At 39.9% G+C, this 16,390-nt stretch overlaps 1 protein-coding gene across 1 annotated transcript in view; it reads left to right on the top strand.

Annotated features, from left to right (window-relative positions):
• KMT2C (lysine methyltransferase 2C) overlaps positions 1-16,390 on the top strand; it is a 189,246-nt gene that overhangs the window by 74,039 nt on the left and 98,817 nt on the right. Inside the window, exons 6-7 of the mRNA XM_054514634.1 lie at positions 3,156-3,295; positions 4,987-5,096. Of these exons, the coding sequence (XP_054370609.1) occupies positions 3,156-3,295; positions 4,987-5,096 (250 nt within the window). The remainder of the gene's footprint in view (positions 1-3,155; positions 3,296-4,986; positions 5,097-16,390) is intronic.

Genomic DNA, 16,390 nt, shown 5'->3' with positions numbered 1-16,390 from the left:
AGTGATTGTGAGTGATGGCAGGGGCGTACCTGGCCCTGCAGTGGAGGTTGCTCAGTACATGGTGTGTAATCGCTGCCGAGGGCACTGGGATGGGACTGATCAGAGCCACATCTTTGTGGGTGTGGGGGCCCTGTCACTGGGGCCTTGTGTTGACTTGGGTTCATTCAGGGTTGGTGGTGAATGTGGGATCACTCAGCGCTCTCTGCATGACAGAGGGGCTGCAACCCTGGAGAAACATGAAGGGTTGCAGTGGCAATGTAGGGCTACAGGGCATGGCTACGGGATGGGCCGAGTGGGGTTGAGGGTGGTGGGGGACTGTGGGTGGTGAGGGGCTGAGGGCAGTGAGGGGCTGAGGGTGATGAGGGGCTGAGGGCGGTGAGGGGCTGAGGGCAGTGAGGGGTTGAGGGCAGTGAGGGGTTGAGGGTGGTGAGGGGCCACAGGCAGTGGGGAGTTGAGGGTGGTGAGGGGCCACGGGCAGTGAGGGGCTGAGGGCAGTGAGGGGTTGAGGGTGGTGAGGGGTTGAGGGTGGTGAGGGGTTGAGGGTGGTGAGGGGTTGAGGGTGGTGAGGGGCCACAGGCAGTGAGGAGTTGAGGGCAGTGAGGGGCCACAGGCAGTGGGGAGTTGAGGGGAGTGAGGGGCCGTGGGCAGTGAGGGGCCATTGGCAGTGAGGGGCTGTGGGTGGTGAGGGGTTGAGGGCGGTGAGGGGCCACAGGCAGTGAGGAGTTGAGGGTGGTGAGGGGCCACAGGCCCTGTGATCCAGGAGTTGAGGGTGGTGAGGGGCTGTGGGTGGTGGGGGTGGAGGGCGATGCTGGTGGTGTGTGGCATGGTGCAGGGTTGAGGACAGGACAGGATCAAGGGTGGTATGGGTGATGTGGGGTTGAGGACGGTGTGGGGCAGAGGACAAGGCAGTGATGGTGATGCACGACGCTGATGTGGAGCTGCGGGCAGGGCAGCAATGAGGAGTCGAGGGTGGGATGGTGATTTGGGACCGCAGATGGTGTGGGGCAGTGGTGATGTGTGGGGCAGGGATGCGGGGTTGAGGGCAGGGCTGTGATCCAGGGCAGTGGTGATGTGGGGCAGGGATGTGGGATTGAGGGTGGGGCTGTGATCTGGGGCAGTGGTGATGTGGGGCAGGGATGTGGGGTTGAGGGTGGGGCTGTGATCCAGGGCAGTGGTGATGTGGGGCAGGGATGCGGGGTTGAGGGTGGGCTGTGATCCAGGGCAGTGGTGATGTGGGGCAGGGATGCGGGGCTGTGATCCAGGGCAGTGGTGATGTGGGGCAGGGATGCAGGGTTGAGGGTGGGCTGATGATGCAGAGCCATGGGCAGTGTGTGGCACAAACCAGGCATTGGGGGATTGGCTCTGGGCTGGCCAGGGAGGGAACAATGAGGGAGGTGGCTGCTGGCTGTACCAAACTCCCCAGTCAGACCTGCCTGTGGCTGTGCTGCTGCTGCAGAAGCTGCTCAGAGTGTTCCACACTGGCTGAGTTTGCTTGGGTGCACGTTGTATGTTTTTGTCATCACGTTGGTGGTGGAAAAGTGCACGTTGTGTAATGCTGATACAGAAAAGTGGCTTTTCTTAAAGCTAATAAAAGTAACACCCTCACCTCAGGCTGTATTCTATAGGTATATGAAATATTTTCAGAAAAGTCTATAGAAAGGGTGAGATTGCAGAGTAAATTGAGAAGTTCTGGGAACGGATTGATCTTGTGAGAAAGCTTTTTTATATAGAAAAATGCCTTATCAGTGGAGATATATTTTTTCTTAAAGACCCTTTAAGCTTTGGTGTTGTGAGTAGCAGTTTGGTGTTGAAGTAGGCTCTGTTGTCAGGGGGTGAAGCACTGGCCCAGGCTGTGGATGATGGAGCATCCACTACAGAGTTGTGATTGTTGCATCCCTGGCAGTGTCCAAGGCCAGATTGGACAGGGCTTGGAGGAACATCTGGGATAGTGGATTGTGTCCCTGCCCATTGTAGGAGGGTTGGAATGGATCTCATTCCAGCCCAAACCATTCTGTAATTGCAATGGACATAAATGGTGTTCAGGAACCAGTTTTGTCAAACAGAACATAGTGCTTTGTTAAGGAGGTTTTTTATATTGATAGTGTCAGCATTTATAGGTTTTGGGGTAGATTTTTTTTTTTTTAATTATGCAGATCATGAAGATACCATGTAATAATGGCAAACTTAAAAGATTTCTTGGGTGATGCAAGAGAGATGTTGCTCTCCTCCCCATAAACTAAGGGGTTTTAAAATGTATTTATGAATGTAATGGCTGAAGTAAAGCATGGTTTTCAGGAAAGCAGAGTTATCACAGGTTAAAATTCCACTGGTTACTGTATCTACTGACAAATGCATACAATTGAGTTATTAATAGCAGAGAGTAATCAAGTTCAAAGAGCCTTAGTGGAAAATGCAGCACCACCTTTCCTACCAATTGTTGAGGCATCAGTGATCAGGTCTCTTATCAGTAGGCCTAAATGCACACCCTTAGATGTCCAAGATATTCTTTAGCCTGCAGGAAATAATGGCAGAATTATCGCTTCTATTTTTTTTTAAATGCAGCAATCTGAGTTGTGTGAATTGTTTTCTGATGAGATTAGAATTTGGGGAACAAATCAATAAGGTTATAAACTAATACAATATAGTTGTTTTTATATCACTGCATTTTTTAATCTCCCCCCTCCTTTCCTCCAGCTCAACCCCACCTTTTATTTTTTTTTTGCCATCTGATGGCATTGTATAAACATGTTTATTTCCAAACAGATTTTGAGGTCCTGGTCTTTTTTCTACCTTCTCCTCATAGCTGTAGTATTTTCCATAGGCACCTCACCTCTGGATGTTATTACCTCATTTTCAGTTCCAAGGGTTGGGCAAATTTTAATATCAAACAGAATCAAACTTAAAGAAGCATGTGTGTCCTGAAGAACTGGAAGAGAGAGCAGGCTTGTTTACTGAATAGTAGCTTTAAGTGGAAACTGTTACTGGGGAAAGTGTTGGGATAAAATGTAAGGAAGACTTGTTCATGTTGATTTATATTTTATCATATTAGGAAAAAATTGTACTCACAAGCCCTGAGTTTTGGATTTGTGAGTATCTGGCTAATTGAACAAAGAATGTGGTCACTTCTAAGTTTGTTCTTCTGCTCCCTGCTCCAGATCTCGATCGAGTATAGCACCGTGTACAAGTGTAAGCACCCAAACTGCTTCTGACGATCAGGTTGTCAAATTCTGGGATGAACTCAGTTTAGTTGGCTTACCAGATGACATTGATGTTCAAGCCTTATTTGAGCCAACAGGTAAGATCCATTCTTCTCCATCCTTTTTCTCCCTGTCCAGTAGCAGTACAGTAGCCACAGTGACATGAGTGAAGTTTTGCAGCTGTTGGTTTTTGGTGCTGTGGTGTTTGCCAAGTCTCTGATGGTGCTTTGGTAGCTTTTGCCTGTGTCAGGTTTTGTTTTTGTAGTCTTCCCTCCAGAAAAGAGAATCCTCAGCTTTGTGTGGGGAAGTGTTTGTAATCTGCTGCTGAGCTGGTGTTCAGGTAGTGATACCTTCAGTACCATGGTTCTGTTTTGGGGAGAAAAGGGAAAAGAAATGAGGCACAGATTAATATAATTCTCAAAAACGTTAGTCCTCTGATGTTACCTGATCTCCTGCAGCAAATTTTACTGGAAACAATGGAATAGAGGATTTAGAAGAGCAGTAGAGGCATAATGCACATGCACGTTTCCAGAATCTGCAGGCTTTCTGCCATAAAAATGCCTGGTTTATCACCTGCTTTTTAAATTTCAATTAAACTTCTCTATTAATTAAGTTATTAATTACTTCTTCAGACGGCATCTGTATCCAAATGCTGTGATGCCATTAGTCCATTCACATATTTTACTCCAAAAAATGGAAATACATTTACACTATCATAAAAATGTCACTCTTTCATGAGTATGGAAACTTATTTCAAGGTCCAGTTAAAAACAACAAAAAAAAATCCAGTGGTTTTGTTTTGTAAATAGTTTTACTATAGTGGGTGTAGATGGGTGGGTGTAGATTTAGCAATCTACATTTTTAAAGTTGCTGTTATTTGTAAATGACTCTTCCCAAACCCATATAGAGATTTTTGGGATTTTTTTTTGTAGCTTGAATTATTAAATTGGCTGATACCTAAGTTCAACAGTTAGTGTAAACCATCATTTCTAATTCCTGTATAAAGCAGTAAGAGTATTCCTTTGGAAGTATACATCATTTGCATTCTTTTTCACAGAATTGAATTAATAAAAAACTTCCTGTAAGAGTTACTTGTTGAATTGTACAAATTATGATTTTTTTTGTTAAGTAGATGTATCTCTATACTGTTTGTTGTATTGACCATTTTCTCAGTCTTTTATGTTTTATTTTATTTTTATTTTATTTTTTACTTTGAATTATTTTATTGTGGTCAATACCAAAAAATGTTTTTGTTGTATTGACCATTTTCTCAGTCTTTTATATGAATATCTGTTCATGTTGTATTTTGAGCTTTTAAACATTTTGTGTAGACTTACAAAGTACCATACTAGCATGTTCTACATGAACATACAGGTCTCCAGTCCTTGGGAATAATAAATTGAGAGTACAAACCTAGGGAAATGTTATCTGCAGTGAAATATGAGGTGAAATGGAACTGTGTGTGTGTTACACAAGCATTGAATGTAGAATCAAAGTCAGAGAATGCTGTGCACCCCAGTGCTATGATTACAAGTTCAGGCACTTGAAAATTATAAACACAGAAAAGGTGTGTTGTATATAAAAGAAAATTGCAGTGTCTGATAGCAACTGCAGTATATTCAGTGTATGATAAGATGGCTTTTCAATGTCACAACGAGAAAAAACAGGGGGAGAAGACCTCTCTGTTACTTGTGGCAAGTACTGACTGCCAGAAGGGAGTCCATGCTTGGAGGAAGTGCCTGCCAGAGCTGTCCAACCCCGGCCCTTTGTCCCTCTCTGTGCACACCAGGTCACTGCTGGGCTCATCACCGCTGCGCCGAGTGGTCTGTGGGAGCCTGCCCGACTGAAGAGCAGCTAGCGCTGAACGTGGACAAAGCTGTTGTCTCAGGGAGCACAGAAGTGAGTAAAAAACACTTGAATGCTCAAATCTCTAACAAAACTGTGTTGGTAGGGTTGATAAAAAAAACCAATGCAATACAATGTGTGGCTAAAAATACCCATGTATGGATCTCTGAGCTCTCATTTATAGTAAGGTTTCCTTGGGCAGATCCTGGTGCTAAAAACTTCCATTGCGATTTATTAAAAAGTTTTATGGAGTTGCACTGAAAATAGCATTAATTAGTTTTGAATTATTTCCTAGAATGTAGGAAGAGCCAGGCTGACCAAAACAAATTAGAGACAAAAGAAAAGTTGAGTTCAATTAGCAAATTCTCTGGTAGGTAGAGGTCATATTTATTGTTTCAGTTTATATCCTGAAATTATGTGACGCAAATACAGTAAAAAAAATTCTCAATTACTTTCAGGCCAGTTTCAAAAAGCAGATTAGTACAAAAAAAGCCAGTATTTGCCATGAAAACTTGCCTTGATACTCTAAATACCCATAGAAATACACAGATGAATATTTCATCTTTTAAATTGAAGTGGTAATGTCTTTGGAAAAGTAAGTACCTTTGAAAAGGATGAACTTGCTCTGGTGTCATATTCTGGTACCGTTTTGAAATCTTGAAGATGTACTTCACATTGGTTTTGACACATGTAGCTATATTTTTGGTCATATTTAATAATGCCTAAGAGGGTTTTTTAATAATTGTATTATTTTTTATATTAAATCAGACATGCTGTCAACAAATATTTGTAATTTTTGGTGGTTTTCCCATGGTTATGCATAGGCCTTTTTTCACTTGAGTCTTCTTGCTTTTCATGCATTATAATAAAAAAAAAAAATTGGCATGAGATACCAGTAGATGTTCTCCATCATTTGGACTAAAAAGATGCTTTACATCAGTCTTTCAATACAAGGATAGAATACAGCTTTTTTTGTACCTTTTTCTATTCAAATTAAGTAAATGCTTTGTTTTGAATAATTACTTAACTTCTGTGTTTCTGCTTTCAAAGTAAGACTATTGGAAGTGAGTGAACCTGACAGTATTAAGTTCTAGTTGAGCTTGAAAATGTTAAAATATTTTTGTGTATGTATAAAAAAACAATAGTAAGAATTGAAAGAATATTCAAAATTGAATACTTTTTTTTTTTAGTCTTGCTGTTGAAAGTTTTTCCCCCCTTGTTTTTGGCTTGCAGTCATTTTGTGATCGGCTCATTCCTGTCTGTAGCCATTTCTTTTAACAGAAGTCCTGGCTGAGCTGTTAAAGTTTGGGTTTTGCTGTGTTGAATTTCATCCTGTTTCCGTTATTTCGTTATTTCTTTCTGTCCAGTACCTTGCTCCTTCCCTGTGCTCAGGGTGATGGTGCCTCACCTTTATGTCATCAGCACCTTTGTAAGTTTTGCATAGGTGTTTACAATGGAATTATTTAACGACAGATTTTTTGAAGAATGAACATCTCTGGTGTTGCAGTTTCCGTTTCAGCTGTCTTTTCATGTCCTGTACTGGATCCTCCCTACTGATCTTTTCAAATTCTGCAAGTAATGTTTAGATCCCCCTGTTGCACATGTTTCATGGCAGTGCAGAGAGAGGAGAGGAGTTGAATTGAGTGCCATTCTGTGTATTTTCTATTCAGTCTTTGCTGAAGCCATTGAGGAACCTTTTTTTTTGTGTAGTTGAGCTGTCAGCCAGCGAAGAATGACACTGATTTGGTTATTCTCTTTTATCCTTCTTGTGATATCCCCAGGGAGAGTTGAGTAAAGGCACAACTGTGATTCTAGAAGAATAGCTAGATGGAATTGGACTTCTTTATCCTGCTATCACACCAGGGATTTATTTGCCTTTTTATTTTATTTTTTCAAAAAATAAGGACCAAACTCTTCTGTAGTTCTCTGTTCCTGACTACAGAGGAGTGTAGTGATTGCTCAAGGAGTTTCTCTGGAACTGGCTTGGAGCCCAAGTGTTTGCTTGTGTCCAGGCTGTAATACTTGGTAATAATTCTTCCACTACTTTTTAACTTGTTATTAAGATTAAGAAGGCAGTAAAAAACATAAGGTCCTGGCTGTCCTCTGTGGTAGTGGAAAAGCTCATCTTTGTATGAGTTATTTTAAAAAGTTTAGAATGAAAGGTAAATTAATTAATTCAAAGTATGTGTTCGTGTTTGCAGCATCTTCTGCTTCTGTTTGTTTGGGCTTCTTTCTAATGGGATGTTCCTGCATTTTAAAAGAAGAGTTCTGTTCAGATGTTCTGAAATCTGTTGGCCATGCAAAGGCAACTATGTGCTCAGGGCATACAGAAAAATAGTTTAAATAAAACCAAGCTGTATGCTGTTTCCTCTGCTTGCCACCAAATTTGCTTTGGGTTTGTTGTTGTTTGCTTGGTAGGGGATTTCTGCCTTCTTGGAAGTCTTTTTGGCATGAGGAACTGGTTTGTGATGTGGTCTGCAGTGCTGCATCTTTCCTTTTCTGGGAAAGTACATTTTCTTTTCCCTCTGTTCATGTAAAAATGCATATTTGAAGTGTAACCAACTATTGATAATTCATTGGTTTAGGTCTTTTAGCTTTTGGAGAGCATTTTGAGCCTGTTCTTACCTTGAGGAACTCTTTAATTTGTAAGCTGCATTCATGTTTCTCATCAGTCAGGCTGCCTATTGTTTGCAAATCTGCTTTAACTGGATATGACAGTGTTTCTTATTACTCTGTTTACCAGTTGAGATGTCCATTTGGCTTCACTGAACTTGTGATTGCATTAGTAAAGCTTGTGTGGACATACTCCACTGACCTGTTCCAAAATACATATTTTTATCCATTCTGGTTTTATTCTAGGCCCTTCTTTGCTGAAGGTTTAAAACACAGCACTGCAGAGATCTCAGAATCTGTGAATGTCTCACAAAATACCCTGCTTAGCGTGTCTTTCTTCTCCAGCTCTTTTGATTTGCTCATTGTGAAGGCCTGGCAAAGGCACCTGACCAGCTTGTTTCATGTATTTGTGTCTAGACAGTGGTGGATTCTTTGTCTTTCTTTCAAAGTCTGGGGTTTGCCATTCTTTACTATTCATGAGTGCACAAACCTGCATCTGTGAGGTGTTTGAAATGCTGTGTGTCACCTTGGTTTGTGACAAGGGACAAAGAAGAGCTGGAATTCACAGTCAGATCTGTGGTGGAAGTGCCTCAGTTCATCTCATTGCTTGTCTTGCTTATCTCAGCAAGAGAGTCTTGGCTTTTCTCAGAACTGCTTTCTAAGTTGAGGAAGCCATAAGGAAGAACTGGTGATCTTGGTGACAAACCTAGTGCCAGGGCTTTTCTCAGGATGATCCTAAGAATTCACCTGATTATCCTGGTACAGTGTGTAAGGTAGAGCTTCAACACCCCAGTGTGGCAGTGCCTTCCCCCCACTACTTCAATAGCATTTCATGGCATTTGGGAGTCAACTTTGTTTCAAGGTTTGAAAGAAAGCAACTCCTCAAAATACCAGTGGGGGAGAGAAAAGTTCCAGTGATTTGCTTGATCCAAAACTTAACTCAATTTTTCTTATCATTCATAAGATAAGAATGTACTGTTTTGCTCTGTATATAAGATTCACCATGGTGAAGAAGCTGTCATGTTGTCAGCTTCAGCAAGATGGACTTTACTGGTGTTTCTACAGATATTTAGTGTAAGATGCAAAACCAGTGTGAATCATAGACTTAATAAGACAAACTAAGCAAAAGAATCTGATCAAACAGAAATTAGAGTTTTTCCCCTGAAAAAAATACAATAGATGTGGACAAGTGGAGTTTACAGCTTTTTCTTGTATTTTTGGTTTCAGTCTTGCACTTTTGTAACTCTCCTGCTTTCTGATACTTGGAAATGTGAACTTACATTATCATGTAAAATGTAGAGGCCTTTAAAGCATACATTTGTTCAGCTTTTAACAAGACTGGTTTCTTAAATAGTGGTTCCCAAAGTATTTTCAGGTACTTTTAAGTAATATTTCATCATTTTGATGTTTATTTTGCATGTGCTGGGTAGGTTGCTTTTGTTTGTCTGCAGTCAGCTGAGGAAAAATAAAGTTTGCCAGTTACCTGCCTTACATTGTTTAGCCATAGCTGCTCTGTATGCTACAGTCCCAAATAACGTGGACTGCTGTTTGTTCCCCAGTATGTAAATAGCTCAATTCAGGAAGTGAGTGTGAGTAAATAATGTATTTAAAACACTTTTGAACACACTGAGCACAAGAGAGGAATGGAAGGGTAACTTTCCCAGCCAGCTTTCTCTTCTGATAAGATGTAGGAAGCAGTTTCCAAGTTTGAGAGAGTTTGTCAAGGACACAAAAGTCAAAGAGAACAGTGCTGGTGGAAATCAAGGAGGAGGTTCCTATCTGCTTGAAGGCTGAATAGGAGAAACATGATAGTAATGAAAAGTCTATTTTAAATTCTTTGCTCAAGAGTTGATTCTAGTGTGATGCCTACAAAGCTAGATCAGAAATAAATAAATTGAGGGGAAAGATGGGGAACATGCTTACACATCTTTTAAAACTATCCATATTTTGAATGTATCCTCCCTTTAATCTCAGTGCTCTTCTCATCTTGTTGAAAATTTTCTTGTTTTTCATGGTGTGTGTGTTTTATTTGTGCTGCTTCAAGTTGAAAACCAGTTTGGCTAAAATGATACTTCCTTTTGTTGTTCCTTGTATGTAAGAGTATCAACATCCTCATGTACTGGGGAGGACTGTGCCCATTTAACCTCAGCAGTTTTTCATTTGGTTTTACTTTTTGTTGAGAAAAACTGTGTGAGGAATGGCTTAGATGACAATGCTGAATGGTGTTGGCTTTGTGTATGTCACAACCCAGCTGAACAGAGCATGGAATGGTGTGGGGTTTTTTCTAGATAGAGTGAAGGATTTACAGTTCTTTGATGCTTTAAAAGCTCCCTTCTTCCTTTTTCATTGTTGGAAGAATGACTAATTCTTAAATCCAGAGAAAAATGCAGGAAGAGAATGTAATATATTCTAATTTATGCCATTTCTAGGTAGTGTCCTCTGCATTTGCCCATTTTTCAAGGATGAGCTTTGTAACATGAAAACTAAATGAGCACCTCTGGGATTCAGAAGCTCCTTTCTCACCCCTTGAGTTTTTTATGGTGTTTTTAGCACACAGCAGGCACTTGGCTTCTCCTCATTTCCCTTCACTACAGCTTGGGAGGGACTACCTGGCTGCTCTTGGGAGTGGCTTCTGATTTTATCTTATTGAGGTTATTTTTCCTGTATTTGCTTTTGTCCTGCAACTGAGGAAGTACTGCAGGAAGTTTTCTTCCAAAATAAAACGTATACTTTTTTTTTTTTTTAATGGGTTGCTGTCTCTTAGAGAACTCCAGCACAGAAAGTGCTGGAGAAAGACTGGAGAAATAGTGACATACATGCCACCAAGAAGACACTAGCATGTGCTTTTGGTCAGTTTGGTAGTTTCATTCAGTTCCTGGCATGTTTTAGACATACTGTAACAGTTCAGCAGTGAGGGTCCTGGACTATTCAAGTTTTCCAAGAATTTTTCTGTTGTTATTTGGAGTTTCTCTAGAGATCTGGAGCCATTTCCCTGCTGATGAGGATAAGCATTGTTTTTAAAGGACCTTGCTGACTGAGGGTACAACTTTAGGGATAGTTTAACACTGTAAATTATCTTCAGTGATTTACTCTGTTTCATAATGATTTGGGTTTTGGTCACTTAAAGCCAGATCCTTGTTGTCTTGAAGAATGTGAATTGTTCTTAGAGCTTGCAAATGACATCAGAAAGCCTGTGTCAATTGTTTTATAGCTGTATTTCCCAAGTTCTGGAAAGCAGCTGTGGTATCTTGAAATTATCATAGTTAGCTCTGATTTACATGTATAATTCTTCTGGAACACCTTAAACAATGTCAGTACAACTTCGGTAAATCTGTTCAGGTTACAGAGCTGCCATGGGACCTCTGTGTGTTCAGATTTTTTGCAGGTCAGCAGTTTGAGAACAGATATTTGATACTTGGTAAGATCTACAGCTTAGTTCTTGTTCTCATTGTCAAGTGAACAGTGATTAAAGTGTTCTTCATTTGAACCAAGAGAAGCTTTACCATAACATGAGTGTTGCTCGTGTGAGGTCACAGAATCAGAGAACGATTTGGCTTGGAAGGGACATTAAAGATCACCCAGTTCACCTCCCCTTCCAGCCAGGAAGGTTGCTCAAAGCTCCATGGCTTCAAACAGAAAGAGAGTGGGTCTAGACTGGGTTTAGAGTGGAAGCAGTTATTTCCTGCGAGGGGAGTGAGAGTTGGGACAAGTTGCCCAGAGAAGTTGGGGCTGCCCCATCCCTGGAAGTGTCCAAGGCTGGGTTTGGTTGGTGGAGCTTTGGCCAGCCTGGTCTGGTGGGAGGTGTTCCTGCACATGGCAGGGGGTTAGAGCTGGGTGATCTTTGATGTCCCTTCTAACCCAAACCATTCTTTGACTCTGTGATTCTGGTTTTTCTTCTACAGTGAAACATAGAACAGAAAAAATGTAAATTAAGTTCTGATAGAAGAGTTTTGTTACCTATCAAGACACGACACCTTTGAAGCTACAGACTTAAGGACTCAGCTTTCAAAATACAGTTTCTGTTTCTCATGTTGTCTGATAGACCACATTTTCTAGAACAAAATAAAATACATTTTTCTAAATCCCTGCTGGTATTTAAGACAATGAAGTATTAGTTAAAACTGAGTAAATGCAAATTAAGAACTTAGAGATTCTTTTCTTCTAGTACATTTTTGTAATTATGGCACCTAAATTATGGATACCTTGGGATATAATTAGACTCCATGCTTGTATCTGAATCTTTAGTGGTGTATTTAAAAGTTTGTGAGGATTACTGTAAACTACTCTGGTCTGTCTGAATAGTTATGGTCATAAAGTAAGAGGCAGTAACACACTGGAATTATGTGGCTGAAGTAAAGGCTAAGCATGTCTGATGATTGAAGGGGTCTGGAAATAATTTTAATTTTGAATTTTCCATTTATTGAGAAAAACTCCTTCATCTGTTTTCCTGGTGTTTCTGAGAATACTTTGATACTTGGATAGGTCCTCTCCCTCTCTGAGGGAGAGGTTGTTAGTAAGGGTTAATTGTTGCAATGTAATTGAGGTTTATTGAGTGAAGGGCTGGCCTGTTTTTTATTTCCCCCCACCATTTGTTTGATGGATTGATACTTCAGATTTGTACTGTGTGGTATGAGATACTCTGTTATCATTAAGTAACTTTCCAAGTCAGCCAGCCAGTGAAAAAAAAATAAACACAAAGCTACAGTATTAAACTGAAAGTATTTAATTAAAAACTTATTTCTAAAATAATCTGAGCAATATTACGTTTTTCTGCAGCCAGATTTCATTTAAAATAAATACAGAATTTTTAAGTAATTTTCCCATAATTAAAATTTTTATTATTAACATTCCAGTAAAGCCAGTACTATGCTTCAGCCTGTTAAGGTCTTTGGGATTTTTACAAGTGGAAAAGTTTATTAGGAATATGAAGAAATACTTATTCCAAGACTGTATGACACGTCCACTTTAGCGCTTTTTAAAATCAGCATCTCGAGAAACAAAAGATATTCCTTTCTTCAGATACACAAAACACTGATCTGTTTATGTGCTTATCTACTGTAGAGTATCAATATACCAAATATCAGTAAAGTGTTAGATTTAAAGCTTTTTCTGGGTATGGAGATTTTTTTAGGAGTTTTGTTTTGTGGGTTTTTTTTGGGGTTTTTTGTTGTTCTTTGTTTGTTGTTTTTTGTTTTGGTTTTTGTTTGTTTTTTGTTTGTTTGGTTTGTTTATGGTGTTTGATTCTTACAAAGTGCAGATACTTAAATGTCACTTTGCAGTCTCTGTAGTAGTTCCTTGTTTGATAACCTGTCAGCAGTGTGATTCTGACCTGTTGCCTGGAAGAAGGAGCACATGGTCATGTGAAACTTGCTTAGCTGTTGTTATTTTTTTATATTGTCTTCATCATGTTTATTGTATTTACAAGAGGAAGGCAGGCTTTAGTCTGTGAATCACAGTTTAGAGAAAAAATTGCCTTTTCAGATGAAGCAGAACAAAAGATGCACATCCTAAAACAAATTTTATTTTCAGATTTTTCTTTTGATGTGCTTTGTCACGAACCTTCTGTGAAATAACAGCTATTTTTTGTATCCCTACCTATTTGTTTCCAATTATATGAAAAAAATACTGTGAATTTGTGTGCAGATTAGGTGGTACTGTCAGTGCACATTGGAACTCACTGCTTAGAGTAAAACTGTGTCTTGTTACTTATTTGGGCCACAAGAACCGAGTTCTGGAGCCTACCCTTGCCAGGGACAATGGCCAGTGCATGGATTCCAATATATGTTTTAGGTTTAAGTAATAAACTTCTTTTCACAGTGAGCCAGGATTTTTCATAAACTATCACTTCTTCCCTGATACCATTTCTCTTGCTTCCATTGCTCTGTGTCCCCTACAGTTTTGTACATCTGAAGAGAAGCACGGTGACATTTCTGGCAGGTGAATCTACCTAAATGATCTTTCCCTTTATAGCTGCATTTGTGGATAACAGCAGCAAACAAGAAAGGAATACTTGAATTACTTAGACAGCACTAAGTGTCTTTCCTGAAGATGGTTTGTGATCTGAAGGGGGAAGGGTTTGATTTTGCAGCCTGATCCATTGTTTTTCTCTGCCAGAGCAGGGGTGCTGCTGCTGGGTTCCTGCTCTGGAGCCAGGAGAAGATTCCAGGGAGCTCTCCATGGGAGCACTCCCATGAGCGTCAAGTAGGAAAGCAGAGTCAGCTTAGAGTTTTCAGTGTGGGTTTTTTTTCAAGCTGAACGCTTTGAAAAAGGCACTTTTCTTGAACTCCAGATGTCAGATAGGTGGGTACCAGAATTGGGAGAGAGATTGTGGCTACAGAAACACTTCTGAGAGGGTTTTGATGCTGAATAAGTGATAGATAAGCACAGAGGGCAGGCCGAGGTGTAGGAACCAGACAGAATGGACTGGAGCATAGAAACAGGCTGAGAAACTGCAACAGCCCAGGAGTGAAAGCTGAAGAGCCTTGCTGAGAAACATGAAAGGGCCTGTGTTCCTGGAGGAATTTCCAGTGCAGGTTTCCTTTATTCACTAACATTCACTGAGATAATTTACTGGAGGCTCTGAAGTGAAATTGTTCAGTGTGTGTTCCAAACTGCTGAAGTGTGTTTCACAAAGACCTTTTCTTCCTTTTGCATGACTTGGGTAGAAAACACTTTTTTTCATAATGCATCGAAAGAAATCCTCTTTTTTTTCTTCTCCCCCCCACTTCCCTTGATGTATTTCATAAATGTCACTCTGAGCATTAAGGCAATGACATAGCAGTTCACTAACATTCCATTGCAGGATTTTAGGTTCTGAGGGGAAGGGTTATCTGTTAAAACCAGAGACAATCTGAATTCTGAAGAGCAAAGAAAACCCGCTAAAGGAAAATCACACTGCTCAAATCACACTGTCTCTCAACCTTTTTTCTTGGTAATGTGTCATTTTGCTGGTGGGACTGACCCATTTTGGGGCTTTGCTGTAGAAAATGAGAATGCAGATACTTGGGCCCTCCCTTTCTCCTGTCTTTCTGTGCTCAGCAACAATGGCATAGTCCTTCAATGTCTAAAAAAGTGAGAAAATGTCAGTGGAATGCTCCCAAACTCTGAATGTGGAACAAGGAAATAAAATCTCGTTTTAAAATGTATGAAAAATATTAAGAAACTTATTTAAATTATTACGCCATTAATATTTTCAGCAAATAAGAAAACTGGAGCTCTGTATATATTTAAAAAGTCAGGAAACCATACCCATCTCTTAACCAGCATGCCAGCAGTAAGTTTATAAAAATTTACACAAGGAAGTGTGGCAGTACCACCAATCTCTTCACCTTTGTAGGTGTTTTAATGCAGCCCTCCTTTTCCAACCTTATTACCAGCTCACTCATGGTTGCTTCTGATTTAAATATTTTATATTCAGTCTTTTCCATAGCTCATCTGGGGTTTTTTCTTGTTGGTGTTCAAGGGTCTAATTTTGCCTTTTGTGTGATGGTTATATTTTTGAAAAAAGAATAATCAGTCTTTTGGAGTTAATATTGGTTAGTTTCAGTCAAGGACAGGTCCTCATTATGCTTTGAGCATTATAGAAATAAAAAAGCCTCTTCAGCAGCTTTCCCTTTAATATATAGCACAGGAATAAAAAGAAAAAATACCTCAATGGGACTGGTGGGTGTATTTGCTCAGCTGTAGCATTGTTTGCTTAGTGTTACACAACTGACTCTAATCTAGGTTTCACAGCAGTTTCCCTTTTATATAGTATTTTATTTAAGCATGTCTGTTAAATTTATCATGAATGTGAGTCACATGGTTTTTTTTGAATGAGAGCTTTACAGTCCAGACTCTTTAATGAAATTAGAATTATAAAGGGGTTCTGATTATTCCAGTCAAAAGAGTCTGAGATTTTTTTCCTGATTACGATAAATTATATTGTGGATTTTCATTTGGGATTTTCACCCAGCCTCAAAAATATCTTACAAACATGCTTTAAAACTCAGGAGTACTCATATTAGTCTGTTGGCATCAGTTTGCTTTTAAGCAGTAGCCTAAAAACTACTTCTGAGCTTGGTGTACTCAGCAGCTCACAAAATCAAACCATTAGCAAAAAATAGTTTTGAACTCCCTGAAGATTTTGTTATTGACTTCCATTAGTGTAAGTTCTGTCCCAGAGTTGCAGATTGAGCATAAATATTGCAGACATCAGTATGAAGTAGTGCCATTAATGCAGGTGTCGTTGAGTGGTTTTTTAATAACATGGAGCAAATCAGGCATGAGAGAGGCATCTTAGGAATCCTCACAAATGGGGAGCAACTGCCCATCCTGTGCAAGTGCATCACCTCAGTGGGAGATCAGACATTAATTGCATTAAAGCTATTTTTCCTAATAGGCCACTGTTGATAGTCATTTATTTATGTGAAAGAATTAATATTGTTTATTTTCATGTATATACTTGTCCTCCCCATTCTGCAGCTCTGACCTGGGAATAAGAAGTAGGCAGACAATAGTAGGTCTGCTGCCAGTAATGAATGTGTAGGTGTTCCATGAGTCATAGTCATGATTAATTATAAAAATCCTATTAAATAACATTAATTGAAGAACTAATGAAGTGGCAGGTTCTCAAAGCAGCACTTCACATGAGGTTTTTTTTTACCAGTGTGATTTCAGTGATATTAATGGTTTCCCTCAAAGATGTCACTTTCCCCTTCAGTACATCAGGGAGGTAAAGTAGCTGTTATGAAATA

The sequence above is a fragment of the Molothrus ater genome, chromosome 1, assembly GCF_012460135.2.
Source record: "Molothrus ater isolate BHLD 08-10-18 breed brown headed cowbird chromosome 1, BPBGC_Mater_1.1, whole genome shotgun sequence".
Lineage (NCBI taxonomy): Eukaryota > Metazoa > Chordata > Aves > Passeriformes > Icteridae > Molothrus > Molothrus ater.
This window is presented reverse-complemented; position numbering and strand designations above follow the sequence as displayed.